Genomic DNA, 12,951 nt, shown 5'->3' with positions numbered 1-12,951 from the left:
AATCGTTCCAACCAATTGAATCGTTGGTTGGACTAGTGATGTCACTATGCTGATAATAGCATGATGACATCAATACTAAGACAATAACAACTTAATTACTGTTAAACATGATTCAAAGTTTAAATTCAATAACAATCCCATCATAATTTAAGTATCTAACAACAATCCAAAGTCCAAATCCAAACATGATGTTTTGTTTATCCATTCCATATTAAATAACAAAATACATAATAATTAATAACAAAACATTTGGTGCAAGTGTTTTTTCTTTGATCCGTCTCCATGTTGATTGAGCTTCACACACTAGCATCCATGTTGATTGAGCATCACACACTAGCATCAAAATTCATCATCACCATCACCATCATCATCATCATCATAACCATCACCATTATCTACATAAATTTCAGTAAAAAATAGAAATCATAAGTTAAAACTTGTAATTTAATTTAAAATAGATACTAAGTTACTTAAATATTTGAAACCAACCTTATGAACCATCAGTTGAATCATAAAAAGAAGGGTGATTAGCAACTCCAGCATGAATAGATCATTCTCTATATAACATTTGTTCCAACTCCTCATAATTAAGTTCACTAACCTCCTCTTCATCGTCAACTATCCAACCTTTAGTTTTGTCGATACTTTCATAATCAATATGATCGAAACTTATTTTCTTGTAACACCTCCTAAAATACTATAATGAAATATTAAAAGTATGACAAGTAAAATAATAGATAATAACAATAAGAGTGATGCATAATTGAGTAATTGACAATGTTTTATACCTATTTTGCAAATGTAAGTTATAGTGAACAAAAACAAGATCATTCAACCTTTGATGCTCCAATCTATTCCTCTTTTTAATATGTATGCGCTCAAAAACATTTGTTGGATGATGACAATGACATAGCTGAAATGTGTTTGACGAAAAAGCTTATTGCTATTTCATTGGATCAGGCATCATTAGAAGAGGAAATCAACCTTGCACCTGAAGAAGAAGATGACAGGTGATGGCTAATTCCAGATCTCTAACATTATAAAGGTGATTCTTACATATAGTGGTTTTGAGGAACTTGGAATACGGTTGCTTTTTTTTTTTTTTCATTTCTTCATCGCATGGTTATCCTATAAGAAACATTTTAAACCATTTAAAAGAGAAGATTAAAATCATTTCGGTACTTGAACATGGTAAGTAACAGGATCTTGGCCTAAAGACAGTCACAAATGTTCAGGATTAGAAAAAAATATCATAGTTATTGCTAATGACCTCATTTTTTTCCCCTTCTTTGTTTGCTTTAAAACATAAGTTATGCCACATATTTTATAAAGATGTAAGAGGACCAAACAGAGGTTAAAAGTTTATGCCTAGATTTTATTTATGAGGAAGAATTATCGCTCTCTCTCTTGCACTTACAATCTGACCTGTTTTTTGTTTACCTTTGATAACTTAAGAGGGCCAATTGGTTTTGTTAAACTTGAAAAATACATTTAAAAGGCACATCATTTTATCCTGTTATATGCTTTGATCTGATTAATTTATATTATGCATCACTCTTATTGTTATTATCTATTATTTTACTTGTCATACTTTTAATATTTCATTATGGTATTTTAGGAGGTGTTACAAGAAAATATGTTTCGATTCTATTGATTATGAAAGTATCGACAAAACTAAAGGTTGGATAGTTGACGATGAAGAGGAGGTCAGTGAACTTAATTATGAGGAGTTGAAACAAATGTTATATGGAGAAGGATCTATTCCTGCTGGAGTTGCTAATCACCTTTCTTTTTATGATTCAACCGATGGTTTAGAAGGTTTGTTTCAAATATTTAAGCAACTTAGTATCTATTTTAAATTAAATTACAAGTTTTAACTTATGATTTCTATTTTTTATTAAAATTTATATAGATGATGGTGATGATTATGATGATGATGGTGATGGTGATGATGATGATGAATTTTGATGCTAGTGTGTGAAGCTTAATCAACATGGAGACGGATCAAAGAAAATACACTTGCATCAAATGTTTTGTTATTAATTATTATGTATTTTGTCATTTAATATGTAATGGATGAACACAACATCATGTTTGGATTTGGACTTTGGATGTTTGTTAAATACTTAAATTATGTTGTGATTGTTATTGAATTTGAACTTTGAATCATATTGAACAGTAATTAAGTTGTTATTGTCTTATTAAAAAATGGAAATCTTAAAATTTAAAAAAAAAGTAGGTTTTTTTTTTTTTTAGTGTTGACGTCATCATGCTAACGTTAGCATGATGATGTCACCACTCCAACCGACGATCCAACCAGTTGGATCGGTTGACCTGTGAGCCGAGCAACAGAGTGGGTTACCCTCCGGTTTGGTTTTTAAAATAGTGACGAAAACACCCGTGTCATTAGTGAAACGTTAGAGTATAAGGTGTTATGGGTCAACTGATATTTACCGAATTGCCATTTTACCGTTGATTTTAACGCCTAAATAGTAAATACTAACAGTAGGGTAATTTCTGTTAGTTTAGAAACCTCAAGGAAATTTTGTTATTTAATCAAACCTCGGGGGAATATTTGTCATTAACAAATTTAATAAACAAAAAATTACCTGACTAACTTTACCACATTGTCTATGGTGTTATTGTACTATCGAAGTTTTGGCTTTCATGGTTGTGTCCACCAAAACCAAAACCAAAACCAAAAAAGCTCTCTTTTTTTTTTCTGCAAATAATGTAACTTACCGAATCTCTGCAACTTCCCAACTTCTTCTTCTTCAAATTGGGTTCTTAACTGACGTGTTTCACCCTCTAAATTGACCCCACCTGTCCTTTTCTTTACCATCTTTCAACTCCTCATCAGTGAGTCTTCTTTTTGTTTTCGTTCCTCTTTTGTGCCCTTTTCATGCATGAATTTGCTTGTTTTGAAGCTCTCTATGATAAAGCTTGACTTTGCTTTCCGGGTTTGCTTCTTTTTGTTGTTTGTTGTTTCAAGTGGTAGTTAATTTTGCATGTTTTTGTGTGAGCTTGATGATTTTCTTTGTTTGTATAAACCGTTTGGATAAATAGAAGCGATAGTTTGAATCTTGAATATGAAAGGAGAAAGCTTTTTAATTCAAGAAATGAAATTTTTTTCATACACGGTACATTAGTAAAGTCAGATGGTGGAAAAATAGAAATGTTCATTTTCTTTTGGCCCCTTTTGGTGTAGTGTAAAATATTTTCCTAGTTTTTGTGTTGAAGTATGTTATAGTTTAAATAGTGTTATTTGGGTAGTTTAATAGTGGCTGTAAGCTTAAGGGATTACTGGTTACCCAAGTTTGATTTGATACTAGAATATATTTGATCTAGAATCTTATGTTGGAAGCCTTACAGATGAGGGGCATGCCATAATTTACATACTATGGTCGGCCTCTTTTTTTTTGTATTTTTATTTTTAAACTGTTTGTTTATAAGTTGAATTTTTTGGGATAATGGTGTTTTAGAGCCAGGTTGATCAAGAGGTCTGTGTTCAAAATCCCACTCTATTAATTTATTTATTGAAAAGAGCAAGTTTTCAAGTGTTTGAGGTTGTGTATTTGGATCCAAATGATTGAATGTATTTGAGCTTTTCGTTTCGTTAGAAGCTAGAGAACAACACGTTGGAATTTTTTACTACTGGAACTCTTATAGTAATTTTCAGTTTTGGATTTTGTTAACAGAGATGTAACTCTGGTGTTTTAATCATTCTTCTCTGTACATTTTTGGTAGATAAACTGCAGTAGTAAGTAATTTTTTGTAGCATCTGTATGGTGTATCACAGTTGTTGATTACATTGGAACCATGCCTTGTCATATCCGGACCTTAATGGATACATATAGGATTTTGTAATGGGGCAAAACACCCTGTATTATTATTATTATTTTGGTTCAAGCATGGAGACTTATGTTGGTGCTGGGAGTGAATTTGACTCATTAATGAATGTGAAATTTTTGGACCCGTGGTGGATAACAATAATGAACTTGAATGCAAAAGAGTACTGCATTTTGCAAATGGTGCAACGTATATTGTCGTTATAAAATCACGTGGCGTAGTTGAGGACATTTATTTGAACATCTTTCATTTCCATGTTTTCAAATTGTTTCATTGTTACCTTAGTTAACGTGCAAAGTAGACTGCTTCAATTCTGGTTCTTTTCAAACTTTGATACAATTATCAAAGAATAATTTTAACTTTCAGTCTTTGTGCAAAGTTAACTTGCATATGTTTCTTCTTTTTTTGGGTAAATTTTTTTATTGAATCATCATTCATGATCTGTTTTTTTGACTAATTCTTTTGTAGTCTGTTAAATGGAGCGGAGCAGACTTAGTACTAGGGCTCGCTATTCTGGTTCTACACCATCAGAAGAATCAGCTTTGGATTTTGAAAGAAACTGTTGCAGTCATCCTAATCTACCTTCATTAAGTCCACCAACACTTCAACCTTTTGCTTCAGCTGGACAGCACTCTGAGAACAGTGCTGCTTACTTCTCATGGCCTAGCCGAAGTGAGGCAACTGAAGAGAGGGAAAACTATTTTGCTAATCTACAAAAAGGGGTGTTACCTGAAAATCTTAATAGATTACCAAAAGGACAGCAAGCAAATACGTTGCTGGAGCTGATGACTATTAGGGCATTTCATAGCAAAATCCTGCGATGTTACAGTCTAGGCACCGCAATAGGGTTTCGTATTAAACGTGGTGTGTTGACTGACATACCAGCTATTCTTGTTTTTGTTTCCAGGAAAGTTCACAAGCAATGGCTCAGCCCCATACAGTGTCTACCCACTGCCTTAGAGGTTAAGAAAGGATGCTCAGTTTTACTTTCTATCCTATCTCTTTATTGGTTCCTCATGTATTTTTGAGCAGGTGACAAAGAAATTGGGGTTCCCCCATTTCCATTTTATCTTACTCAGGTTTATTAATAGTTGATATCTTAATATTTAATCAGGGACCTGGAGGTGTATGGTGTGATGTGGATGTGGTAGAGTTTTCATATTTTGGTGCACCTGAGCCAACTCCAACAGAACAGTTGTACACTGAAATTGTGGATGATTTGCGTGGTGGTGATCCCTGTATTGGTTCAGGCTCTCAGGTATTCTAAAGTTCCTCTGCAACCTTCCCCTTTCTGATAGACCAATAATAGATGAGAATATGAGAGTTTTTTCTCTCTGTAAATGAGTCTGGCTATCAGGTATATATGTTTTTTTTTTCCTCGTTTTGAGTATATCATTTTGATTATTCACCTGTGAGCAGCGTAAAATCTGAGTAGACAGAAATAATGCTTCTCTTTCATGGGTTGTTAATTTCTATGTGGCAATCAGTCTAGTGTACCATTATTCACTCATGTCCTTTTTTTGGTTCATGAACAGTCCATTATATTTCTTTTTTTTTTTCCAGTTTTTTTTTTTTTTTTTCCACTAGGCACAACTTTAATTACCGATGATTCTCATCTTATATGATTCATATGATGATTGTTAGTAATATACAGTACATGTTGCTTTTTTCAGGTAGCAAACCAGGAAACATACGGAACTCTAGGTGCAATTGTCAAAAGCCAAACTGGCACTAGACAAGTTGGTTTTCTTACAAATCGGCATGTTGCAGTTGACTTAGATTACCCAAATCAGAAGATGTTTCATCCTTTGCCTCCAACACTTGGACCTGGGGTATATCTTGGTGCAGTGGAGAGAGCAACATCATTCATCACAGACGACCTTTGGTATGGCATTTTTGCGGGAATGAATCCAGGTAAGACAGTTTAAAGTAATATACAATTAGTTTGGAAGACAAATTTCAAGTTCTTTGTAGATTATGCTCCTTTAATTATATTTCAATAGCTCAAACTTCCATTTGTCACTTGTTTTGCAACTATGCTCAGTGAAATTGAGAATATGCCAAATGAATAGGTTTAAGTAGAATTGGAGGGCTACAAATATGTGTAGATAGTGAGCACTATATATGCCAGCTCTAAATTGAGCTTGGAGGTACATGGTACATGCCAGGGATCCAAAAGTCATTTTTAATTTCTCTTTTCTTGTAATCTGCTTATCTATCCAAGAAACCCATCTAAATAATCCAGACGATTACGTAATTATCCTGTGTCATTTTATACATATGTTCTGTATTAACATTATTTAGAGACTTAAACAGATTTTGTAATTTGTAATATTAAGTCATATAGGAATTCCAACCTGACATTTTCCTTGTATGGCCAATTGAATGTAATAGTATTTACTTAAGGCCATTCTTCTTTAGACGATAAAATGTTGTCACAAGTCTTACTGTCATGCCCCTAACAACCACACCCCTCACATGATGACGTAGATGACAACCGGCCACATACTTGTAGGTCTACTTCAACAAGCTTCAAGTCGTAATAAACTAAAAATTTCAACCCATAAGAAGTATAAAAAAGGATTTAGTGGAAAAGGCATATATTAACACACAAAAGCAGACTAACTTCTAACATTTATTCTCAAATTTCTTAAATATAAACGAAATTCTAACTATGATTTTAAAACCTCAAAAGTAGAAGCCCTTTTACATGAATGCCAAACTAGGACCTCATGCTATTACATAGTAACAATGTGTGGGAAAAATCAATGTCATATGAAATTGGTGTTTCAAAACATAGTAGAGTATAGTAGTGGAAAACCGAAGTCTAGATAACTACAACCACACTTGTTCCTGTGACCCAGTTAACCCTTTGACTGGAAAGTCCAAAATTTCACATATATGTCAGTATAAGGCCCAAAACTTACAAAGCTTAAGTAATTAAGGTACTGATTTTAACTCCTAATAGGGGACTCTAAAGCTAGTAAGATTGAGAGCCAAATCCAAAACAATTTTTGTTTTGAATTTTCGTAAAGGTTCTAGATCAGTCAATAATACATTGAATAATTTACATATTAATGCAATATTTTAGTAAATGTTCATTTCAAATATTGTACTTAATAACCAAGTCTGAAATCTCCATGTTCCTTCAAAACCTTAAGTTCAAAGACAACGTAATCAAGAAGGATGCAATTTAAGCAGGATCTACTAACACAGTTATCCAAACATGTTTTATAAACTATATNAATAATTTACATAGTAATGCAATATTTTAGTAAATGTTCATTTCAACTATTGTACATAATAACCAAGTCTGAAATCTCCATGTTCCTTCAAAACCTTAAGTTCAAAGACAACATAATCAAGAAGGATGCAATTTAAGCAGGATCTACTAACACAGTTATCCAAACATGTTTTATAAACTAAAATATATATATATATATATATTTTCTGAATAGTTTCACTTCTTAAAACAGCTAGCCAAAATATAATCACTTATTTTAAATTCTCAATCTGAAGGTTTTACAAAATCTGGATTAAGGAAAAAAATACCCTTTTTTGGAGACTCAAAATTTTCTAAAGTCGTCTTCTGGAACATCATTACAAGTTCATTAAGATTTTTTCCCTAATCAAAACAAACTTTAATGACTTACTCTTTGACATAACTCACTACAATCCCAACCAGCAACTTATAACTAAAATCAACTATCTCAAGTCACTTGTTAGCCTAACTCAAAAAACTTTTTAAACTGAAAATTTCACTGAATGAGCTACCTATCCAATGAAATGAATATTTTAAGCCCTTCGAAAATTAAATAAAACTTTGACCTCTCCAGATCAAATATCTGTTCTGATGCTATTTTGTATATAATGTTCCCTAGGATAGCTTTCCTTATGTTCTCTAGTACCATCTTGAAGATAGATTTTTTAAACACAAATATGGCAATTTATTGTATTTAAGCTTTGCATAGTAGCTTATTCATAAAACGTCTGTGTTATTCTTTTTTTTTTTTCCCAGTTCCCTTTCTCGTCTTCTGTTCTTGTATTGTCTTAACGGCTATTAAATAATCTTGGTCACTTTTACTTTATATATTTTACCTTTTCATGATTTATGTAAAAAAATCTGATATCATCTTGCTTCCTGATCTTGAGACTTTCTTGCTATGACTTGTTGCACTGTGCACATGCAGAGACATTTGTGAGAGCAGATGGAGCATTCATCCCCTTTACTGATGATTTTGACATGTCTACTGTCACTACATCTGTGAAAGGCGTGGGAGAGATTGGTGATGTCAAAATTATAGACTTGCAGTGTCCTATAAGTAGCCTTATAGGCAAGCAAGTAATGAAGGTTGGAAGAAGTTCTGGCCTGACAACTGGAACTGTGTTGGCCTACGCTCTCGAATACAATGATGAGAAAGGCATATGCTTCTTGACTGATTTCCTTGTTGTGGGTGAAAACCAACAGACTTTTGATCTTGAGGGAGATAGTGGAAGCCTTATTTTAATGAAGGGTGAGAATGGTGAAAAACCACGGGCTATAGGGATCATCTGGGGTGGGACTGCTAACCGTGGTCGACTTAAGTTAAAAGTTGGGCAACCTCCGGAAAATTGGACAAGTGGTGTTGATCTTGGGCGCCTTCTCAACCTACTTGAACTTGATATCATCACTACTGATGAAGGGCTTAAAGGTAAGTGCATTCCAGAATGCCTAATTGTTGGTGCTTTTATATGTGTGTCTGTGAGAGAGTGAGAGCGAGACACCAACACACACATATAATCTGCATATATTGCTCATGCAATGCTTCCATTGTCAAATTTCCATTAGATATCTGGTTTTATGTAAAAAGGAAACTCATTTGATGTCAACATGCTTAATAAAATTGGGGACGGGGACGGGGATGGTGATCCTCGGCCCGCCCCAGCAGTTGCCATCTCTAGCGTTGAACAGATGTAAAGACTAAATTTGAGGATGAATCTAAAACAGGCATGCATGAATAGATTGATGAACTGGTTAAAAGACATAAACAATGTTCATAATGATATGTTTGTATTTTTGTTGTTATTAGTGGCAGTGCAAGAACAACGAGCTGCCTCAGCAACAGCAATTGGCTCTACCGTAGGGGATTCCTCACCCCCTGATGGAATGGCTCTGAAGGACAAAGCTGAAGACAAATTCGAGCCACTAGGCCTTCAGATTCAGCATATCCCTTTGGAAGTCGAACACCACAGCCCAGAAACAAATCCAACACTAATGGAAACCGACTTTCACTTGGAAGATGGTGTCAAGGCCGGCCCCAGTGTGGAGCATCAGTTTATTCCAAGCTTCACCAGGCGGTCACCTTTACATCAAGACAGTCCATCAGATAAGGCAGTTTCTGAGAATCTTGCTTCCTTGAGGAACGGAAGCGATGAAGATATTTGTTTTTCATTGCAATTGGGTGACAATGAAGCCAAGAGGCGGCGTTCAGACGCTTCAACCAGTAAGGAAGAATCAAAGTAAACTGGACTCACAGTAGAAGTGTGAACCGGGGAAATAACTCATTTTGTGAACGGAACGTTTTTTGTTGACAACGGCTAACCTATGATGTTATGTTATGCTGTACTCTTGAAATTCAAATTTCAGCTCAAACAATGGAGCTCTTACTACAGAAATTTGGATGTCAAGTTACCAACTTAATTTACTCAGTTTACATAAGAAGACAAATGTGATGTGCTTTAGAATTTTGATAACCCCATTTTAGAAACTCTTGCAAAAAAGCAGTAGAGTTGCAGCTTTGTGTGTTTTATGGTTTATTTGTCATTCTACTTGTGTATTTATTTCTATTTGCTATTCCATGAATAGATAAAAGGACGGAATTTAGGAGGAGGGGAATGACAAAATGTAGGGGTGTAAAGTACATAAATAATAATTTTTTGTTAATTTATTATAAAATGACCACATAACCTGCTGTGAGGACGAAAATGCCCCTAATTGGCACAATGTGGGGACTTATACTTCTAGTTCTCTACTCATAAAATAAGGAGAGTTCTCCTTATGTATTCAACTCGGGATAAGTTGTTTGTTATCTGATGGTTTTTCAATGGCAATTTAATCGAAGTTTCAATGTATAATTTTAATCAATTTTTTAAAACCCGGCCCGGCTGGTCGAATACCTGGCCAATGAGTCGGTTGGGCCGGTTGATGCAAAGAATCGGAGATTTTAATTCACCCAGTGCAGCCAGTGGTTGGACTGGAAGCACTGTATCAACTCGTTGGTCTAACCGTTTTTCCAATAAACCTGGTCAACTTAAAAAAAAAAACCCTTTTATTCCCTAAACTCAAATTGCAGCATTTTCCCCCAATTTTCGGCGTTTCCCTTCGACATTTTCCTCTGAAAATCTTCCACCGTGACTCCCATTTGCCCGATTTCGTCTCTTCACCGTCGTTCTCCTCCTAAATTCGAAGGATTTTCACCCATTTTACGCCGTTTCCCTTCGATATTTTGCTTGGAAAATCTTCCACAGCGACTCCTAGTTACCCGATTTCCTCTCTTCACCGTCGATCTCTAACTTCTGCATTTCATCTCTCATCGATTTCCTCCTTCTACGACGGTGGCTCATCTTCGGCAGCCTTGTTTCATCAGAGGTGGAGGCTTGCTTTCATCCTCGACAGCAGCTTATCTTCGTCGTCAACTCCAGTTCATCTTCCCATGTCTATTGATCTCTTCCTTTCTTTTGAGAACTTGACTGGGGGTTTGTGTTTTTGGTTTGAAGTAAATGAATGGAGGCGTTGATTGTCGATTATGGTTGTGTTTATCTGGGTGTCTCTTTTGGCAACAAATGTCGTGGTTTATAAATTTTTTTGCTATAAGCCTATATCATAATGCTTTAGAATGGGCCTTAAGGTAAAAGCAAATAAGAAGCAAACAAACTAATTTGTTTTAGCTTCTTCTGCTTATGGGGTCTGTGGCTACTGCAGTCCCCTCTTTTGTGGCAGATATTTGCTTGGCAGGTGTGTTTTTGGTTACTGTAGTCCTTGCTAGTGTGGGCTAAGGTTTTCTGGGTTTTTGGTTTTGCTTGGTTGGTGTGTTAAAAAGCAATTTGAATTTGGTAGCTAGATTAAATTCAATTAGTTTAAACTTTAAAATGAGAAGTTTTAACTTATGGTTTTCATTTTTTGATGGAATTTTTTGTAGATGGTGTTGATGATGTTGATAATGATGATAATGATATGTGATCTGACATATGGTGAACTGAGGATGGATTGAAGAATGAAGATCATTGGGTGAAGAAGACCATATTTTGCTAAAATGTGTATTAATTGTTATGTAATTTCTTTATGAATTTTGAACCCTAAATCAGTTGTAACATGGATGATATTGATGTTACTTTATGCTTTGTTAATGAATTTCTCTCAAAGAACTTAAATTTTGAAATTTGTTTCTTTTTTTTTTCTTGATGTCACCATGCTGACTTCATGGTTGACTTGGCTGGTTGACCGGTTCAATCAGTCGACTCGGGACCCGGCATAAATATATGAGAGAAGATTATAAACCTAACGTTTGTAAAAGCATAATGTTTGTAAAATCATAATGTGAAACTGTAAAATATATTTTTTAATACAATTGTATATAAGTATTGTCAAATGTATCTAACATATATATTATATGGGTTTGGATATATATGGTCAATTCAATAATCACATTTAACCAAAATGTACAAAATTATTCAAATGATAGATCTAACTGTAAAATTCAGTGATTTGCTAATTATACCTTTAATAAAATAACAAATGATATATTCTTAATTTATAGCACTAGATTATGTTAGATTCGATAGTCTAAATCGAATCTAGCATTCAACTGTTTGGTTTAACAGTCTAATTAAAGTATACTAAACTATGCTAGATGGTGTTAGACTTTGGTAGTCTAACATATTCCGACTATTTGTCCTTGTTATTTTTATAAAGGGTAATTAAGTTAAGTCATCTGATTTTTTAGGTTAAATCTGTCCATTAAACAAAACTTTGACATTTTGAGAATTAAGATTATCAAAGATAGTTAATTAGTTATATATGAGAATATTTCCATATTATATCATTTATACAGTTGTTTAATGATGTTTTAATATTATTTTTACTTAATAAAGCACTATTTAATTGATTTTCTAATATGTGTAATCAATGGTTCAATCTTATTGGATAGACGTGCTAATGATATACTCATCCTTTTAATTATTAAATAAAAAAAATTATAAATACGACAAAGTCTCATATGATTAAAAAATGTAGACTTGATAAAATAGATTGATTTAAATTTGAAGTAAAAAAGGTCCCTGATAATTGGATTTGAACATGATTTTAGAAAAGAATAATCAGTAATGTCATATTTATAAATGAATAATCTTAAATGATCGATGTTTAAATATTGATTTCTATTATGTCGAAAAAAGTAGGGCTGACGTAGAGCCTTGTCAGTAAAGGATGGTTAGAGTTTAGAAGGGATCTGCGCCGTCTAGGTGTGGCCACGTCATGCCTAGCGCAAGTGGCATGACTCCTGTCAGTGCAACATGTGAGTGCTAGGCCAGCAAACGGCGGGAGATTGTCCACGTGTCAAAGCCCTGCTTTACTCGAGAAAATCCCTCGGGCAAGTGATCAATGGGACGCAAAGAAAGGATTTGCACGACACCTACCCACTTGCAGCTTTCATAATCATTACCTTGAGTTTTCCCACTATAAATAGAGGACTTCCCTCTCATTTGGGGGGATTAGTTGATTTTACGCTGAAATAGCTCTCTCTCTCTCTCTCTCTCTCTCTCTCTCTCTAAACTGTAACTTAGCTCACTGAACGCGACCTGATCACTCTCTGTTATTAATACAATAGCAGTGGACGTATGATTCATTTTAGAGCATCCGAACCACTTTAAATATTGCTCTTCACCTTTTATTCGATTCAATCCCCTCATGTCACGTGTGACTTCCAAGTCATTTTAGCATTTTACACATGTGAGTAGTTGGTGTTAAAATCAAGCATCAACAGTTTGACGTTAGAAGGAGGGCTTGATTTAGTACTTACTTTTCATCAGAAAAATCTCTGACTAATCGGTCTCACAACAACAAAT

The 12,951-nt window shown here is 34.3% G+C and overlaps 1 protein-coding gene across 1 annotated transcript; it reads left to right on the top strand.

Annotated features, from left to right (window-relative positions):
• Window positions 1-3,802: 3,802 nt before the first annotated feature.
• On the top strand, window positions 3,803-9,574 carry LOC116110085 (protein NARROW LEAF 1-like). The gene is made up of 5 exons (XM_031396317.1): window positions 3,803-4,811; window positions 4,964-5,107; window positions 5,523-5,763; window positions 8,040-8,540; window positions 8,919-9,574. The coding sequence occupies exons 1-5, from the start codon at window positions 4,326-4,328 to the stop codon at window positions 9,350-9,352; spliced, it is 1,806 nt and encodes a 601-aa protein (XP_031252177.1). The 5' UTR covers window positions 3,803-4,325; the 3' UTR covers window positions 9,353-9,574.
• The last annotated feature ends 3,377 nt before the right edge of the window (window positions 9,575-12,951 follow it).

Source organism: Pistacia vera, unplaced genomic scaffold (assembly GCF_008641045.1).
Source record: "Pistacia vera cultivar Batoury unplaced genomic scaffold, PisVer_v2 Contig595, whole genome shotgun sequence".
Taxonomy (NCBI): Eukaryota; Viridiplantae; Streptophyta; class Magnoliopsida; order Sapindales; family Anacardiaceae; genus Pistacia; species Pistacia vera.
The sequence above is the reverse complement of the archived record's forward strand: the minus strand, read 5'-3'. Positions and strand labels throughout refer to the sequence as shown.

Coding starts and splice junctions, on each gene's coding strand:
- LOC116110085 (XM_031396317.1), top strand. CDS start 4,326: ATGGAGCGGAGCAGACTTAGTACTAGGGCTCGCTATTCTGGTTCTACA. Junction 4,812..4,963: donor GTCTACCCACTGCCTTAGAG/GTTAAGAAAGGA, acceptor ATATTTAATCAG/GGACCTGGAGGTGTATGGTG. Junction 5,764..8,039: donor TTTTGCGGGAATGAATCCAG/GTAAGACAGTTT, acceptor GTGCACATGCAG/AGACATTTGTGAGAGCAGAT.